This window comes from Bos taurus, chromosome 24 (genome assembly GCF_002263795.3).
Source record: "Bos taurus isolate L1 Dominette 01449 registration number 42190680 breed Hereford chromosome 24, ARS-UCD2.0, whole genome shotgun sequence".
NCBI lineage: Eukaryota > Metazoa > Chordata > Mammalia > Artiodactyla > Bovidae > Bos > Bos taurus.
The window spans coordinates 23858267-23876243 of record NC_037351.1 but is presented as its reverse complement, the minus strand read 5'-3'; the positions used below and the strand labels follow the sequence as shown (position 1 = coordinate 23876243).

At 36.6% G+C, this 17977-nt stretch overlaps 1 protein-coding gene across 1 annotated transcript in view; it reads right to left on the bottom strand.

Annotated features, from left to right (window-relative positions):
• The window catches only part of CCDC178 (coiled-coil domain containing 178), a 410587-nt gene that overhangs the window by 319964 nt on the left and 72646 nt on the right, over positions 1-17977 (bottom strand). The window contains exons 7-8 of the mRNA XM_024984506.2: positions 16232-16432; positions 6676-6896 (exon numbers count right to left, since the gene is read on the bottom strand). Coding sequence (XP_024840274.1) covers positions 6676-6896; positions 16232-16432 — 422 coding nt within the window. The remainder of the gene's footprint in view (positions 1-6675; positions 6897-16231; positions 16433-17977) is intronic.

The following is a 17977-nucleotide window of genomic DNA, read 5'->3' as shown; positions in this document are numbered from 1 at the left end:
TTTAGTCATACATCAATTGATGGGCACTGGAATGATTTTGCTTTTTGTCTATTGTAGACAGTGCTGGTAAGCACATTTCTGCACAAGGTTTTGTTTTTTAACATCAGTTTTCAATTCTTTAGGGGTATATATCTTGGCTTGGAGTTGCTAAAGCATATGTTAATTCTATTTTACTTTTTTAGGAAACACCAAGCTGTTTTCTACAGTGGCTGCACCATTTTACGTTCAGCAAAGTACAATGGTTCAAGTTTCTCTACATCCTCACCCAAATTGGTTATTTTGCACTCTATTTTTAATCGCATCCTAATGGGCATGAGTAGTTACATCATTGTGGTTTTGGTTTGAATTTTCCTGATGGCTAATGATGTTGAGCATCTGTCATTTCATGTGTTTGCTGCTCATTTCTGTCTTTCAGAGATACATCTACTTAAGTCTTTTGTCCATTTTAAAATGGGGTGTTTATCTTTTTTAGCTGTTGAATTATAAAAGTTCTTCATATATTCTGGGTACTACATGTTTTTAAGGTGTCGGTAGTACCCAAAGCTATCTTCAGATGAAATGCAACCTCTGATGAAGTCTCAAAAAGCTCTTTGCAGAAATGGAAAAGCCTATTTTAACATTCATATGAAATTGCAGGGGCGTCCTCAGGTAGCCAGAACAGTCTTGAAAAGGAAGGGCACCTTAGAGAACTCACACTTTCTGATTTTAAAACTTACTACAAATCTGTAGGAAGATATATTAATATAGAATTAGTATATATTAATATAATATTACTATATAATAAGTATATATTAGTACAAAATTAATATATAACTAGTACATACATTAAAATAAAATTATATATAATTTGCAATATTTTCTCTCATTCTCTAGGTTGTTTTTTTACCTTTTTGATAGCGTACCTAGCTGTACAAAAGGTTTTAATTTTGATGAAGTCCAGTTTCTCTAATGTTGCTTATGCTTTTAGTGTCATATCTAAATTCATTCTCAAATTCTAGGTCATAAAGATTTATCCACAAGTTTCCTTTTAAGTGGCTCAGACGGTAAAGCGTCTGTCTACAATGCGGGAGACCTGGGTTTGAGCCCCGGGTTGGGAAGATCCCCTGGAGAAGGAAATGGCAATCCACTCCAGTACTATTGCCTGGAAAAATCCCATGGATGGAGGAGCCTGGTAGGCTACAGTCTAAGGGGTCGCAAAGAGTTGGACACGACTGAGTGACTTCACTTTCCTTTTAAGAGTTTTATAGTTTTAGTTGTTATGTGTAAAGTTATGATCCATTTTAAATTAATTTTTGTATGTGCTAGGAAGCAGAGGTCCAACTTTACTCTTTGAATGCATGTGGATATCCAATGTCCCATTACCATGTATTGAAGAGACTACTCATTTCAACAAATGGTCTCTCCACCCTTGTCAAAATCAACTAACCACAGATATATTGGTTTATTTCTAGAATCTCATCACTACCCCACTGAACTACTTTCCTGTATTTATTAAATGACACTCATTTTTGCTTCTTAAAGCTTTGTAGTTAGTCTTGAAATCAGAAGCTGTGAGTTCTCAAAGGTGTCCTTCCTTTTCAAGACTGTTTTGGCTATTTGCGACCTCCTACAACTTTAAATGAATGTTAGAACAGGCTTTCCCATTTCTGCAAAAAGCTCTTTGAGACTCTGTCAGAAACTCCATTTAATCTGAAGATAGCTATGGGTACTACTGACATCTAAACAATATAAAGTCAAATCTGTGAACACGGGTTACTTTTCTGTTCATTTAAGTCTAATTTAATTGATTTCAGCAAAATATTATAGTTTTTAGTGAACAAGTCTTTCAGCTTATTGGTTAAATTTATTCATATTTTATCAAAGAAAACTGTTTTCTTAACTCCATTTTTGTATTCTTCACAACTAGTATATGAAAATAAAACTGAGTTTTGTATTGAGATTGAATCTACAACTTCATTAAACTTGTTTTTACTCTATAGTTTGTTTTGTGAATTCTTTACAATTTTCTATATAGAAGAATGTGTCTTCTGCAAATAATTTTACTTCTTTTCCAGTCTAGATCCTTTTATTTATTTTTCTTGCCTATCTACTTTATTAAAAGATTATTGATTTAAATGTTAATCTCATCCAAAAAGATAAAAAACTTCACAAAACACCTAGAATAATATCTGATCAAAACCTGAGCATCCTGGCCCAGTCAAGTTTACAGAAAATATCAACCATCAGAGCACCACTGATAATCTCTACACAAAGGTTACTATTTTCTTGATCTGTGAGAATACATTTTTAAATTTTCCTCCCATTCACCAGATGGTCAATACCGAATTTAGATTGATTATATTCTTTGCAGCCAAAGATGGAGAAGCTCTATAATCAACAAAAACAAGATTGGGAGCTGACTGTGGCTCAGATCATGAACTTCTAATTGCAAAGTTCAGACTTAAATTGAAGAAAGTAGGGAAAACCACTATACCATTCAGGTATGAATATATCAAAACACTTAGGATGATACAGTGAAACTGACAAATAGATTCAAGGGATTAAATCTGATAGACAGAGTGCCTGAAGAACTATGGCCAGAGGTTCGTGACACTATATAGGAGGCAGTGATCAAGACCATCTGCAAGAAAAAGAAATGCAAAAAGGCAAAATGGTTGTCTGAGGAGGCCTTACAAATAGCTGAGAAAAGAAGAGACACAAAGGGCAAAGGAGAAAAGGAAAGATATACCCATTTGAATGCAAAATTCCAAAGAATAGCAAGGAAAGATAAGAAAGACTTCCTCAGTGGTCAGTGCAAAGAAATAGAGGAAAACAATAGAATGGAAAAGACTAGAGAACTCTTCAAGAAAATTAGAGATACCAAGGGGACATTTCATGCAAAGATGAGCACGATAAAGGACAGAAATGGACGGACCTAACAGAAGCAGATGATATTTAGAAGAGGTGGCAAGAATACACAGAAGAAGTATACAACAAAGATCTTCATGACCCAGAAAACCATGAAGGTGTGATCACTCACCTAGAGCCAGATATCCTGGAAGGCAAAGTCAAGAGGGCCTTAGGAAGCATCACTATGAACAAAGCTAGTGGAGGTGATTAAATTCCAGTTGAGCTATTTCAAATCTGAAAAGATGATGCTGCAACAGTGCTGCACTCAATATTGCCAGCAAATTTGGAAAAATCATCAGTGGTCACAAGACTGGAAAAGGTCAGTTTTCATTCCAGTCCCAAAGAAGGGCAATGCCAAAGAATGTTCAAACTACCACACAATTACACTCATCTCACACACTAGCAAAGTAATGCCCCAAATTCTCCAAGCCTGGCTTCAACAGTACGTGAACGGAGAACTTCCAGATGTTCAAGCTGGATTTAGAAAAAGCAGAGGAACCAGAGATCAAATTCTCAACATCCGTTGGATCATAAGAAAATCAAGAGAATTCCAAAAAAAAAAAACAACCCATCTACTTCTGCTTTATTGATAATGCCAAAGCCTTTGACTGCCTAGATCACAAAATCTGTGGAAAATTCTTCAAGCAATTGGAATACCAGATCACCTTACCTGCCTCCTGAGAAATCTGTATGCAGGTCAAGAAGCAACAGTTATAACTGGACATGGAACAATGAACTGGTTCCAAATTGGGAAAGGAGTATGTCAAAGCTGTATACTGTCACCCTGCTTATTTAACTTATATGCAGAGTACATCAAGCAAAATGCTGGGCTGGATGAAGCACAAGCTGGAATCAAGATTGCCGGGAGAAATATCAATAACCTCAGATTTGCAGATGACACTACCCTTATTGCAGAAAGTGAAGAGGAACTAAAGAGCCTCTTGATGAAAGTGAAAGGGGAGAGTGAAAAATTTGGCTTAAAACTCAACTTTCAAAAACTAAGATCATGGCATCCAGTCCCATCACTTCATGGCAAGTAGATGGGGAAACAATGGAAATAGTGACCAACTTTATTTTCCTGGGGTCCAAAATCACTGCAGATGATGACTGCAGCCATAAAATTAAAACACACTTGCTCCTTGGAAGAAAAGCTATGACCATCCGATAGCATATTAAAAAGCAGAGACATTACTTTTGCCAACAAAAGGTCCATCTAGTCAAAGCTATGGTTTTTCCAGTAGCCGTGTATGGATGTGTGAGTGTTGGACCATAAAGAAATCTGAGCACTGAAGAATTGATGCTTTTGAACCGTGGTGTTGGAGGAGACTCTTGAGAGTCCCTTGGACTGCAAGGAGATCCAAGCAGTCAGTCCTCAAGGAAATCAGTCCTGAATATTTATTGGAAGGACTGATGCTGAAGCTAAAACTCCAATACTTTGGCCACCTGATGCGAAGAACTGACTCATTGGAAAAGACCCTGATCCTGGAAAAGTTTGAAGGCAGGAGGAGAAGGGGACAACAGAGGATGAGATGGTTGATGGCATCATTGACTCAATGGACATGAGTTTGAGTGAGCTCCGGGAGTTCATGATAGACAGGGAAGCCTGGCGTGCGGCAGTCCATGGGGTCGCAAAGAGTTGGACATGACTCTTGAGTGAACTGAACTGAACCCATTCACAAGTGTGATCTTCAACAACTGTGCTTTCCCTCCCTAGGCATATCTATGTCCACTATCAGGGAGAAACACACTAAAATTACTTTAGGGATACCAATTCACACACCTATTGACAAAATTTAAAGTGTCACAACAAAACCTTGACAAAAATGTAAGGTGTAACAGTTAGGATTGGGTTTGTTGTAGGAGAAATAAGTCAAATGAACAAGCCTTCAGTTTCTTTTTTTCTCCTAGAAATGGATACACGGCTTCTTCTGCCTTTCTATTCAGCCATCGTGGATACTGGCCTCCATTCTCAAGGTTGCCCTGTGCTATAAAATGTACGTCAGAACTGCAGCTGTCATATCGGGGTTGCTGTAAGTTTACAAAATGGCTGAATACAAAAGGGTGTGGCTTCTGACTGAGTCAGTCCATTTCAAAAAGCTTTCCCAGAAAAACCCTGTATTACCACTACGTGCATCGCATTAGAAATATCATGAGTAAAGGCAAATTGAGAAATGACCTTTACCCTGACACACTGCCATCCAACTAACGGGGGCTACTTGTTGTTTTTTGTTCAGTCACTTAGTTGTTTCCAACTTTTTGTGACCCCATGGACTGCAGCATGTCAGGCTTCCCTGTCCAGTATTAAATAAGGGGTCTATTATGATTAAAAAAAGGATACTGCTAGAACCTTTGTTCACAGTAGATAAATGGGACATCTCCAGCACTGCTACTACTTTAAGAATATAAACTGTCAAAGACACTCTGGAGAGCAGTGTGATTTTAACTAATGAAGTTGAAAGTGTATATAACCCAGGACTCAGTAAATACTCCACTAGACATGTAGCCAAGAAAAATTCACATGCACAAAAAGGAACATGATCAGGGCTCCTTATTGTTTATAGTCAAATCAGCACTGTAGCTAAATATGGGAAATAACACACAAGACCAGAGATATCTATTTGGTGGAATTGGAAAGTAAAATGAATGGACTAAATCTGTGTATATCGATAGTAGCTGGAGCTCCAGAATAACGGCAGATTAAAAAATAAATAGCTCAGCTGGTAAAGAATCCACCTGCAATGTAGGAGACACTGGCTTGATTCCTGGGTCGGGAAGATCCTCTGGAGAAAGGATAGGTTACCCACTCCAGTATTCTTGGGCTTCTCTGGTGGCTCAGATGGTAAAGAATCCGCCTGCAACATGGGAGACCTGGGTTCGATCCCTGGGTTGGGAAGGTTCCCTGTAGAAGGGCATGGCAACTACTCCAGTATTCACACCAAGAGAATTCCCTTGGACAGAGGAGCCTGGAAGGCCATACCCTGCCAGTAGGAGGAGCCTGGCAGACTACAGTCCCCGGGGTCACAGAGAGTCATACATGACTGAACAACTAAGCTCACAGCAAACAAAAAACATTACAGAAAGTTACAGAATGTTTGATAAACAGTATGTAGTGTATATAAGATGTATATGTGTGTATAAAATTGTTCAAATTTTGACTGGAAACAGAAGTTCATGATGAGGTTATCTTTTGGAGAATGATGAAGGAAAATGGAACAAGTATAGGAGACATTTAATGACTTAATTTACTAACTTTAAATGATCAAGAACAAACATGATACAAAATTAAATTTGTCCATTTAGTAGCCATGAGAAATAATTTATTTTTCTATGATATGATCCCACAAGAGGAGATTAAATGTTAATCATTAAAAAGACTTTACATGTAGGTTTTATGTTTTCATCAGGAATGAAGTTTACTGATATAGTATACTTCCATTCTTTCTCAGTTCAATTTATAGCTTCAAATTCATGGGCTCGCAAGGAGTCGGACATGACTGAGCGACTGAACTGAACTGAACTGAATACCACATTGTTTAATACCTCCAAAATCATATTAGTAGACAGACTAAATACAATTAATATTTTTAAGTTTAAACGTAAGGTAAGAAGACACACTTTAAATGAATATCAATCAACTGTATTGATTGATAATTTCTTTAAAAGATAAATAGTAGGCCAATTTTCAATGAGAATGGAACCTTTCAACGTATGTTAACTTCTTAGAGCTAAAATCTTATAATTAAGAAACAATCTGTAAAATGTACAGCCATTTCTTTATTCACTTACCTCAAATTTTTTCTGGTAATATTCCCTCAGAGATATAAGTTCGTGGTCTCGCTTTGCAAGCAGTAGAGGGTGCTGTTTAATCATATAGTCTATGTCTGCTTTAAGCTTTGAATTAGTTTCTGCTAATTTCTCCTTTTGCTCTTCCAGATGTTTTCGTTGACGAGTTTTATCTTCAAAGTGCCATCGTAGTTCTATTATATCTCTCAAATAGGCCTCATGTTCTAGACATACGGTGAAAGGACAAAAAGAAAATCTAAATTTAAAACAAAAGCTCCAGAAGGACATCTTTGTTTGATAGTAGATATGAAATATGAATATAAAAAAGCAGAGGCATTACTTTGCCAACAAAGGTCCGTATAGTCAAGGCTATGGTTTTTCCAGTAGCCATGTATGGAAGTGAGAGTTGGACTATAAAGAAAGCTGAGTGCCAAAGAATTGATGCTTTTGAACTGTGGTGTTGGAGAAGACTCTTGATAGTCCCTTGGACTGCAAGGAGATCCAACCAGTCCATCCTTAAAGGAAATCCTTAATGTTCATTGGAAGGGTTGATGTTGAAGCTGAAACTCCAATACTTGGCCACCTGATGTGAAGAACTGACTCACTTGAAAAGACCCTGATGCTAGGAAAGATTGAAGGAAGGAGGAGAAGGGGACCATAGAGGATGAGATAGTTGGATGGCATCACCAACTCAAAGGACATGAGTTTGAGTAAACTCTGGGAGTTGGTGATGGACAGGGAGGCTTAGCATGCTGCAGTCCATGGGGTCGCAAAGAGTCGGATGTGACTGAACAACTGAACTGAACTGATTAAATATTTTAGTTTCAGAAATTACTTGTTTTTTATTTTTATGTTTTGACCATGCCATGTGGCATGCAGGATCCTAGTTCCCCTATCACAGATGGAACCCATGCTCCCTGCAGTGGAAGTGCAGAGTCTAAACTCTTGGGCAGCCTGGGAAGTCCTTAAATTATTTTAGTATTCCTTCATTCACCATCAAAGGGATTAAACTACAAAAATCACTTGAAATTATAAAAATAATAACTCATAAAAATCAATATTAATATAAGAAATAATGTTTATCCACAAAAATAAATCTTATAGTGAAATCAGAATGATCTCACACAGCAAAATTAAGACAAACAAAGATGCACAGATCTAGTGACAGACCTACCATGAGTATAGCACGGCCTATAGGAAGAAATGACAAAACGTTCTCAAACAATAGAAATGGGAATTTGAATAAATGGATAAAAAACTTTTGTTCCATATAAAAATATCTGAAATGGTACATATGGAAATTTCTTTTAAGTAAAATAGAAACAAATTATAAATTAAATTAAATGTCGATTAACAGACTAGGACAATTTTAGAGAAACTATATAAAAGATTTCCTCATTATATCATTAAGTCTCTAAGGTTACCCTAACCCTGAACTCTTGGAATAAACTTCAGTTGGCTAGCTTGGGGATCTTTCCATCTTTTTTAAAATAAACTTCTTGGTGGGTTTTGGTGTCGGATTCACTGAGGATACTTTGCATATATGCTCATGATTTTGGCCTGTAATTTTGCATATTTGTACTGTATTCATCTAATTTGCTTTACAATTTATGCTAGCATCTTGTATCTGTTGTAGTTTCTTTTATTTCTGTTCTCTATGATTTTGTGGAAGTTTGAAATTGCATGTAAAGTTTTATTGCCCTAGTATGTACGTATGCATGCATGTGTGTGTTTTGCAAGAAAGGATTTTTATTTATTAAGTCAATATCTTTCCTTTAATGGCTATATGTATATTTGGCTATCTATTCATCAGTCCATTTTTTTCTGTTAATTTATCCAGTACATCAAGGTTTCAATAATACTCTAAGGCATTTGTTCTGTATATCTTCCTTATTATTAATCACTGCTCCATTTTTAGATACCATCTGCATTTCTAATTGGATTTACTCATATATTTTCTCTGTGTTCTTCACTGATCTTGCCATTGGTATTCCATTATTTCCTTTATTATTATTCTTTTGGAGAAGGGAATGGCAAACCACTTCAGTATTCTTGCCTTGAGAACCCCATGAACAGTATGAAAAGGCAAAATGATAGGATACTCAAAGAGAAACTCCCCAGGTCAGTACGTGCCCAATATGCTACTGGAGATCAGTGAAGAAATAACTCCAGAAAGAATGAAGGGATGGAGCCAAAGCAAAAACAATACCCAGCTGTGGATGTGACTGGTGATAGAAGTAAGGTCTGATGCTGTAAAGAGCAATATTGCATAGACACCTGGAATGTCAGGTCCATGAATCAAGGCAAATTGGAAGTGGTCAAACAAGAGATGGCAAGAGTGAATGTCGACATTCTAGGAATCAGCGAACTGAAATGGACTGGAATGGGTGAATTTAACTCAGATGACCATTATATCTACCACTGCGGGCAGGAATTCCTCAGAAGAAACGAAGTGGCCATCATGGTCAACTAAAGAGTCTGAAATGCAGTACTTGGATGCAATCTCAAAAACGACAGAATGATCTCTATTCGTTTCCAAGGCAAACCATTCAATATCACAGTAATCCAAGTCTATGCCCCAACCAGTAACGCTGAAGAAACTGAAGTTGAACAGTTGATGAAGACCTACAAGACCTTTTAGAACTAACACCCAAAAAAGATGTCCTTTTCATTATAGGAGACTGGAATGCAAAAGTAGGAAGTCAAGAAACACCTGGAGTAACAGGCAAATTTGGCCTTGGAATACGGAATGAAGCAGGGCAAAGACTAATAGAGTTTTGCCAAGAAAATGCACTGGTCATAACAAACACCCTCATCCAACAACACAAGAGAAGACTCTATACATGGACATCACCAGATGGTCAACACTGAAATCAGACTGATTATATTCTTTGCAGCCAAAGATGGAGAAGCTCTATACAGTCAGCAAAAACAAGACCAGGAGCTGACTGTGGCTCAGACCATGAACTCCTTATTGCCAAATTCAGACTTAAATTGAAGAAAGTAGGGAAAACCACTAGACCATTCAGGTATGACCTATATCAAATCCCTTATGATTATACAGTGGAAGTGAGAAATAGATTTAAGGGCCTAGATCTGATAGATAGAGTGCCTGATGAACTATGGAATGAGGTTCGTGACACTGTACAGGAAACAGGGATCAAGACCATCCCTATGGAACAGAAATGCAAAAAAGCAAAATGGCTGTCTGGGAAGGCCTTACAAATAGCTGTGAAAAGAAGAGAAGCAAAAAGCAAAGGAAAAAAGGAAAGATATAAACATCTGAATGCAGAGTTCCAAAGAATAGCAAGAAGAGATCAGAAAGCCTTCTTCAACGATCAATGCAAAGAAATAGAGGAAAACAACAGAATGGGAAAGACTAGGGATCTCTTCAAGAAAATCAGAGATACCAAAGGAACATTTCATGCAAAGATGGGCTCAATAAAAGACAGAAATGGTATGGACCTAACAGAAGCAGAAGATATTAAGAAGAGAGGGCAAGAATACACAGAAGAACTATACATAAAGATCTTCACGACCCAGATAATCACGATGGTGTGATCACTGACCTAGAGCCAGACATCCTGGAATGTGAAGTCAAGTGGGTCTTAGAAAGCTTCACTATAAACAAAGCTAGTGGAGGTGATAGAATTCCAGTTGAGCTATTCCAAATCCTGAAAGATGATGCTGTGAAAGTGCTGCACTCAATATGCCAGCAAATTTGGAAAACTCAGCAGTGGCCACAGGACTGGAAAAGGTCAGTTTGCATTCCAATCCCAAAGAAAGGCAATGCCAAAGAATGCTCAAACTACCGCACAATTGCACTCATCTCACACGCTAGTAAAGTAATGCTCAAAATTCTCCAAGCCAGGCTTCAGCAATATGTGAACTGTGAACTTCCTCATGTTCAAGCTGGTTTTAGAAAAGGCAGAGGAACCAGAGATCAAATTGCCAACATCCGCTGGATCATGGAAAAAGCAAGAGAGTTCCAGAAAAACATCTATTTCTGCTTTCTTGACTATGCCAAAGCCTTTGACTGTGTGGATCACAAGAAACTGTGGAAAATTCTGAAAGAGATGGGAATACCAGACCACCTGATCTGCCTCTTGAGAAATTTGTATGCAGGTCAGGAAGCAACAGTTAGAGATGGACATGGAACAACAGACTGGTTCCAAATAGGAAAAGGAGTTCATCAAGGCTGTATACTTTCACCCTGTTTATTTAACTTCTATGCAGAGTACATCATGAGAAACGCTGGACTGGAAGAAACACAAGCTGGAATCAAGATTGCCAGGAGAAATATCAATAACCTCAGATATGCAGATGACACCACCCTTATGGCACAAAGTGAAGAGGAACTCAAAAGCCTCTTGATGAAAGTGAAAGTGAAGAGTGAAAAAGTTGGCTTAAAGCTCAACATTCAGAAAATGAAGATCATGGCATCTGGTCCCATCACTTCATAGGAAATAGATGGGGAAACAGTGGAAACAGTGTCAAACTTTATTTTACTGGGCTCCAAAATCACTACAGATGGTGACTACAGCCATGAAATTAAAAGACACTTACTCCTTGGAAGGAAAGTTATGACCAACCTAGATAGCATATTCAAAAGCAGAGACATTACTTTGCCAACAAAGGTCTGTCTAGTCAAGGCTATGGTTTTTCCTGTGGTCATGTATGGATGTGAGAGTTGGACTGTGAAGAAGGCTGAGGGTCGAAGAATTGATGCTTTTGTACTGTGGTGTTGGAGAAGACTCTTGAGAGTCCCTTGGACTGCAAGGAGATCCAATCAGTCCATTCTGAAGGAGATCAGCCCTGGGATTTCTTTGGAAGGAATGATGTTAAAGCTGAAACTCCAGTTCTTTGGCCACCTCATGCGAAGAGTTGACTCATTGGAAAAGACTCTGATGCTGGGAGGGATTGGGGGCAGGAGGAGAAGGGGACGACAGAGGATGAGATGGCTGGATGGCATCACTGACTCCATGGACGTGAGTCTCAGTGAACTCTGGGAGTTGGTGATGGACAGGGAGGCCTGGCGTGCTGCGATTCAGGGGGTTGCCAAGAGTCGGACAGGACTGAGCGACTGATCTGATCTGATCTGATATGATTATTCTTTTATTGATCTAACATTTAGCACTGTATATCTTCAGAATTATATGTATTTCATTATTTAACCATTTTGTTATTGGCTTTCTGTTTTTTCTTTGTATTTATTTTGCTTTTATTTTTCTAGTCATATATTTCAATAATTTTGATATCATCTTCTTTCCCGAATATGATAAAAGCTATTACTTTCTTTTAAATAATAATTTAGCTTTTTTCATTTATGTGAAAATAATTTTAATAAGTGTTAATGATACAGTTCTAAATGTTTTCTAATTTCTTATATTTGTGAAATGTTTGACACCATTCCCTTTTAATTTTATCCTAATTAGACAGTAGTATTTTTGTTTTAAAAAGTCAGTCACCATCCCATTAAGTATTATCATCATTATCTCTGTAATTATCTTCTGTTAGATATTCATCATCCTTTTTCATGTTATACTCTATGTCTTTAAGTATTTAATTCATATTTTCCTTCTCCTTGTGTACCTTTGATGCATTTCATGTAAATTTTTCTAGATTTATATTTATTACTTTTCTGTTCCTTAGTCTAACAGACCATTTAACCAGTTATTGAGTCTTTAATTTCAAGTAGTAGATTTTTAATTTCTAATAAGTCTTTTTTATTTCCATTTTTCTTTCTTTTAAAAATAGTCTCTTAGTCCTTGCTTTTATTTTCAGACTTCTCTTTATTTCATAAAACATATTAAATATTCTCAGTTGCTAAGTCATGTTCAACTCTCTGCAACACCATGGACTGTAGCCTGCCAGGCTCCTTTGTCCATGGGATTTTTCCAGGCAAGAATACTGGAGTAGGTTGCCATTTCCTCCTCTAAGGGATTTTCCTAATCCAGGGATTGAGTCTGGGTGTCCTGCATTAGCAGGAGGATTCTTACCATGAGCCATCAGGGAAGCCCATTAAATAAAATCATTTTATAATGTCATGTGCAATCCAATATCTGAAAACTTTTTGAGTAAGATTACGCTGTCTGTTTCTACTAACTCACACTTACCGAATCTGTATTCTTGTGTTTTATGATATTTGATATTGGGCTATTTCTTATCTTGAGACTCTGAGACAGTTCCCTGATACCTAGATCGAATTTTCAGTCTTTCAAAAAAGAACATCTGTCTTTGTTCCTGAAGACGCCTAGCTTAACCACCAGCCCACAGAACATTTAAATGATATTCTCCACTGTGTATTTTCAGACTCAAAGACAGCAGGAATGCTGCTGCTGCTAAGTCGCTTCAGTCGTGTCCGACTCTGTGCGACCCCACAGATGGCAGCCCATCAGGTCCCCCGTCCCTGGGATTCTCCAGGCAAGAGTACTGGAGTGGGTTGCCATTTCCTTCTCCAATGCATGAAAGTGAAAAGTGAAAATGAAATCGCTCAGTCGTGCCCAACTGCTAGCGACCCCATGGACTGTAGCCCACCAGGCTCCTCCACCCATGGGATTTTCCAAGCAAGAATACTGGAGTGGGTTGCCATTGCCTTCTCCAATATCAGTCCCAAATCCATTTAGATCAGTATTTTAAGAATTCTTGGAATACTATCTGCTTTTCTCCACTAACTAAGTGAAACAAGCAACTTTCTTTGCTATTCAACTGCAGCAATAGATTTACCCATGATTCATGCTTAATGCTGGAATGGAGACCTTTGGACTCTCAGTTTCATGTAATGACTTCTAACCGGACTTGTCATTTGGTTGAGACTCAGGCTTTATCCCCAGTCTCCTGTACCAAATAGATGGATCAAAATGGGAACAGAAGGATATTAGGATTTCAGGGATTCCCTCATGGCTAAATCTGTCACTGATGCCTAATCGCCAAAAAAATCCCATTCCAAACTTAAATGTTGGTTGTAGTGCATTTCTTAATTTATTTAAAGCTTATCAGGGTCTTTTACTCAAGATTTTTTAAAAATTAAAATAAATGAACAAAACCTGGCAATTGAAAAAGTTTTGGTATCATTAGTTTCTTCTCAGATTCACCAGAGAAACCATAGTTGGAGATTTCAACACCCAACTCATAACAACTCAATAAACAACTACACAGAGAAATCAGAGAGAGAAGCCTTAAACAGCACCATCAACCAATTAACACATTTATAGACACTTTACCAAACAACAGAATGTACATTAATTTTGACCAAACACAGAATATTCTCCAAAATATTTAAAATGCTGAATAATTTTTATTCTAAACAATTTTAATGTGAATAAAATGTTTCTAAATTAAATTAGAAATCAAAAGAAAAAAAGTTTCAATGGGGCTAGTGCACTGGGACGACCAAGAGGGATGGTATGGGGAGGGAGGAGGGAGGAGGGTTCAGGATGGGGAGCACATGTATACCTGTGATGGATTCATTTTGATATTTGGCAAAACTAATACAATTATTTAAAGTTTAAAAATAAAATAAAATTTTAAAAAATTTTTAAAAAAATAAATAAAACTTAAAAAAAGTTGGGGAAAAATTGCAAAAAATCCCTAAATAATTTCAAACTAAACAGCAATGTCTAAATAAATAATAGATACAAAAAGAAATCACAAAAATAATTTTTAATATATTTTACCTAATTAAAATAAGCTCATAGCATATGAATATGTATGAAATCCAACTAATAAAGTTCTAAAAGTAACTTCAGTTCTTAGATGTCTACTCTAGAAAAGAAGAAAGGTATTGAACAAATAATCAAGGCTTCCACTTTATGAAGAGAAAAATAGTACATTAAATAACTCCCAAAGAAAGCATGAGAAAGGAAATTAGAGAAGAAATCAATTATACCGAAGCTAAAAAATACATGAGAAATCAAGCAAACATTGACTTTTTAAATAGATCAACAAAATTGTTGTGCCTTTTGATAAACCAAGATGGGAAGAAAAGAGAGTGAGAAAGTACAAATTACCAAAATCAAGTACAAAAGATATGTCATCTTTACTGCTATTATAAATATCAAAACAGTTATTAGGAAGAAGATTGGGCAAGCAAATAAGACAATTACAGTGACATGGACAAATTATTTAGAAGGCTCAAATGATGAAAACTGACTCAAGAAGAAAGAGAAAAGAGATTCAAAACCAGTAAATAAATTAAATTAGCTATTAAAAGTATGTTAACAATTTTGGACTTAAATACACGTGAATAGAAAACTCATTATCTGGACTCCGGGTAGAAAAATAACAACTTCAAAGAAATAAAAACCCATATTTAAAACTTATAAAGATTTAGATATCAAACTCAAGCTAAGAAATTAGTAATGGTCTAATTCACTGGTCTAGAACCAGTATAACTTCAAGAATCCTAACAGAGGCAACAAAAGCAGTTGAAGTCTAACTGACTTCTATAGAGAATACAAACAGCTCAGTATCAAGGAGAGTCATCAGAAGAAAGAGCAGTAGCTCATTACCCTCTCCTTTGGATAAAGAGAGTTTCTTGTCACACATCTGCGATTTAGACATGTTACTTCTATTGCCTGAAGAATGTGACTAACAGCAGTAACTAATATCATCTTTTTTTCTCTCGGTGTTTTGGTTTAAATTATGGGTTATATAAGAATCCTAATGTCACCCATTTATAAAGCATGTGGACCCTGAATTAAAGCTGTTACCCTATGAGAACATAGAAAAGCTTCCAGCCTCAGAAGGATCAAGTAGTCTGGTGTGCTTGATAAATACCACATTTGAAAATGAAAAATCCAAAACCTTTAGATTATTTAACACTTGATCACATGTCCCTCCTTCTGTAATTTAAAATATAGAGTTTTCCCTTTTAAACGTGTTATCTACATGACTTTTTTTTCATGTTTTTTTTTTTTTTTTAGTTCTTTTTTTTTTTTAAACTTTACAATATTGCATTGGTTTTGCCATATATCAACATGAATCTGCCACAGGTATACACGTGTTCCCCATCCTGACCCTCCTCCTCCTTCCTCTCCGTACCATCCCTCTGGGTTGTCCCAGTGCACTCTACATGACTTTTGGAAACATCCTAGGTTTCTGTGCTTGCTAGAAGTTCCCAATGTGAATTTACCATTGAAGTCACAAAAGAAGATGCATGTAATTCCTAAAATATCACTTAGATGTCTCTCATTTTCCTAGGTTTAAATATGTAGCTGATGCCACCAACTGGCAATCACTTTAAATTTCTAGTAAATGAAGTATTATAGTCATTACAGGAAATATGTGCCAAATGTTTGCATGCTCCTTGGGTACCATAAATTCAATGGAATTTCCAACAAATACCAAATGACAGCTGGTCCAGGTTTGTTCAGTGAAGTCCCAATTTATGTCTGCAAACACAGCATTATCACTAATAGTATGTTTCAAATATACACTGGTTTGCATGCAATATAATATGCTCACTTTAAGCACAAGTAATTTTTTAATTCAGAGGTCAATTAATCATCCATGCCTCTCCAATAAACTAAATGACAATATGAAAAATCCTGATTATTACCGTTCTGCACAGCTAAGGGGATTTCTTGAAGTTTCCAGATTGACCAAGAATCAATTTGTGTGGTAATCCTTTTCTTTCTTGATTTTTGTCGTTGTAAAGCTTCTTCAGCTTCTGCCCGATCGGTCTCCAGACTTTTAATGAGATGGATGGCCTCCGATAGCAATGTTTCCATTTTTTGCTTCAATTCAGGACACTTTTCATCTTAAAAGGGAAATATGTATTCATATTTGCTAATAAAATCAGTCTGTAAGCTGGATGGTAGTGGGGGGGCGGAGCTGGGGAACCAGTTGTATTGCTATCTTTTAATATTTATATATTTACCAAGAGAATTTTAGAAAAATGAATGAGCCTTGTAAAGACAAGTTTCATTATAATACAATCATAACATTAATTATAACCTTTGAAGACAGATTTTGAAATGGATATTTTATGACAATCAGAGTAACTAAGTCTCAACCACTAGCTTCACACATAATATTTTTGAGTGGAAAAAAAAACATGTTCCATTCACAAGCTGTATTATAGAGCTTTATTTTGAAAATATGCTTCTGTTTTCTCCCACTCTATGGGAAAAGCAAACCCTAATGATTACATCAGATAAGTACTGAAAATCCTCAGATGGTTCTTAGGAACAAGACACTTTATATTCTTTATCTTATCAGATAATAACATCCCTAGTTAGCCTTGCCAGAAATTCATCATCGTTTACAAATTCTATTTATTCAGTTATAATACAAATTAACTCCTTTATGAGAAACATTTGGGACTCCTGCTTCACAGCTCTGGAATGATAAGGTTTAATGTTAACAAAATGATTAACACGGGTATTCATTCATCTATTTATGCAAGAAATGGGTAGAGAGCCTGTTACATTCTAGACAATATGCTCTCTCCCTGGAGGTTGGTCAGTAAGAAAGATGGATATGACTCCTATTCTGGTGAGATTCATACTTGTAAACAGTGGCTTTTGCCAAAATGTGACATGACAAAAAGATATAAACAGAGTGTCAAAAAAGGCAAAGCCTCTAAAGAGCTGCGGCTGGAGGACAAACAGTGAAACTGGATCAGGAAGAAAGGCAACTAACAGTAAACTTTCTTTTATTTTGTTTTCTCTTTCTTTTGAACAATAAAGACATTACTTTTTGCTGGAAAATAGTATTACATAATGGTTATTAGTACAAGCTCACCACTCACACAGTTTTTATTTCTAACCTAGTGGGCTTGTTAAAGAAATTCAGCATATGCCTAAAAAGAATTCCTGAGAAACAGGTTTTTCTATTGTAATGCACAAAATTAACTTTTTCCAGCCTGATCTTTTATTTGGGCTCTATTTATTTGGTCTATTGTCTTTATTTTTCAAATTCCACAATATCTTAGACACTTTATCTTCTAATAAACGGTCTGTTTTTTATTACAACATACTTATTAAACACTGTTCTCCAATCAGCGTTCATTCAATTTCTATAACAGGGCTTCAGTTGGAAAGATATGATGGAGTTAATGCCACTTAAAATTGAAGCACTTCTGATTAGATATATATGTGTTTTACCAAAGGTGTCCATTATACAAGATGTCTTTTATACTGTTTCTACAATAGCAGTCTAAAACAAATGCTATGGAGTGGGTTGCCATTTCCTTCTCCAATGCATGAAAGTGAAAAGTGAAAGTGAATTCGCTCAGTCGTGTCCGACTCCTAGCAACCCCATGGACTGCAGCCTACCAGGCTCCTCCGTCCACGGGATTTTC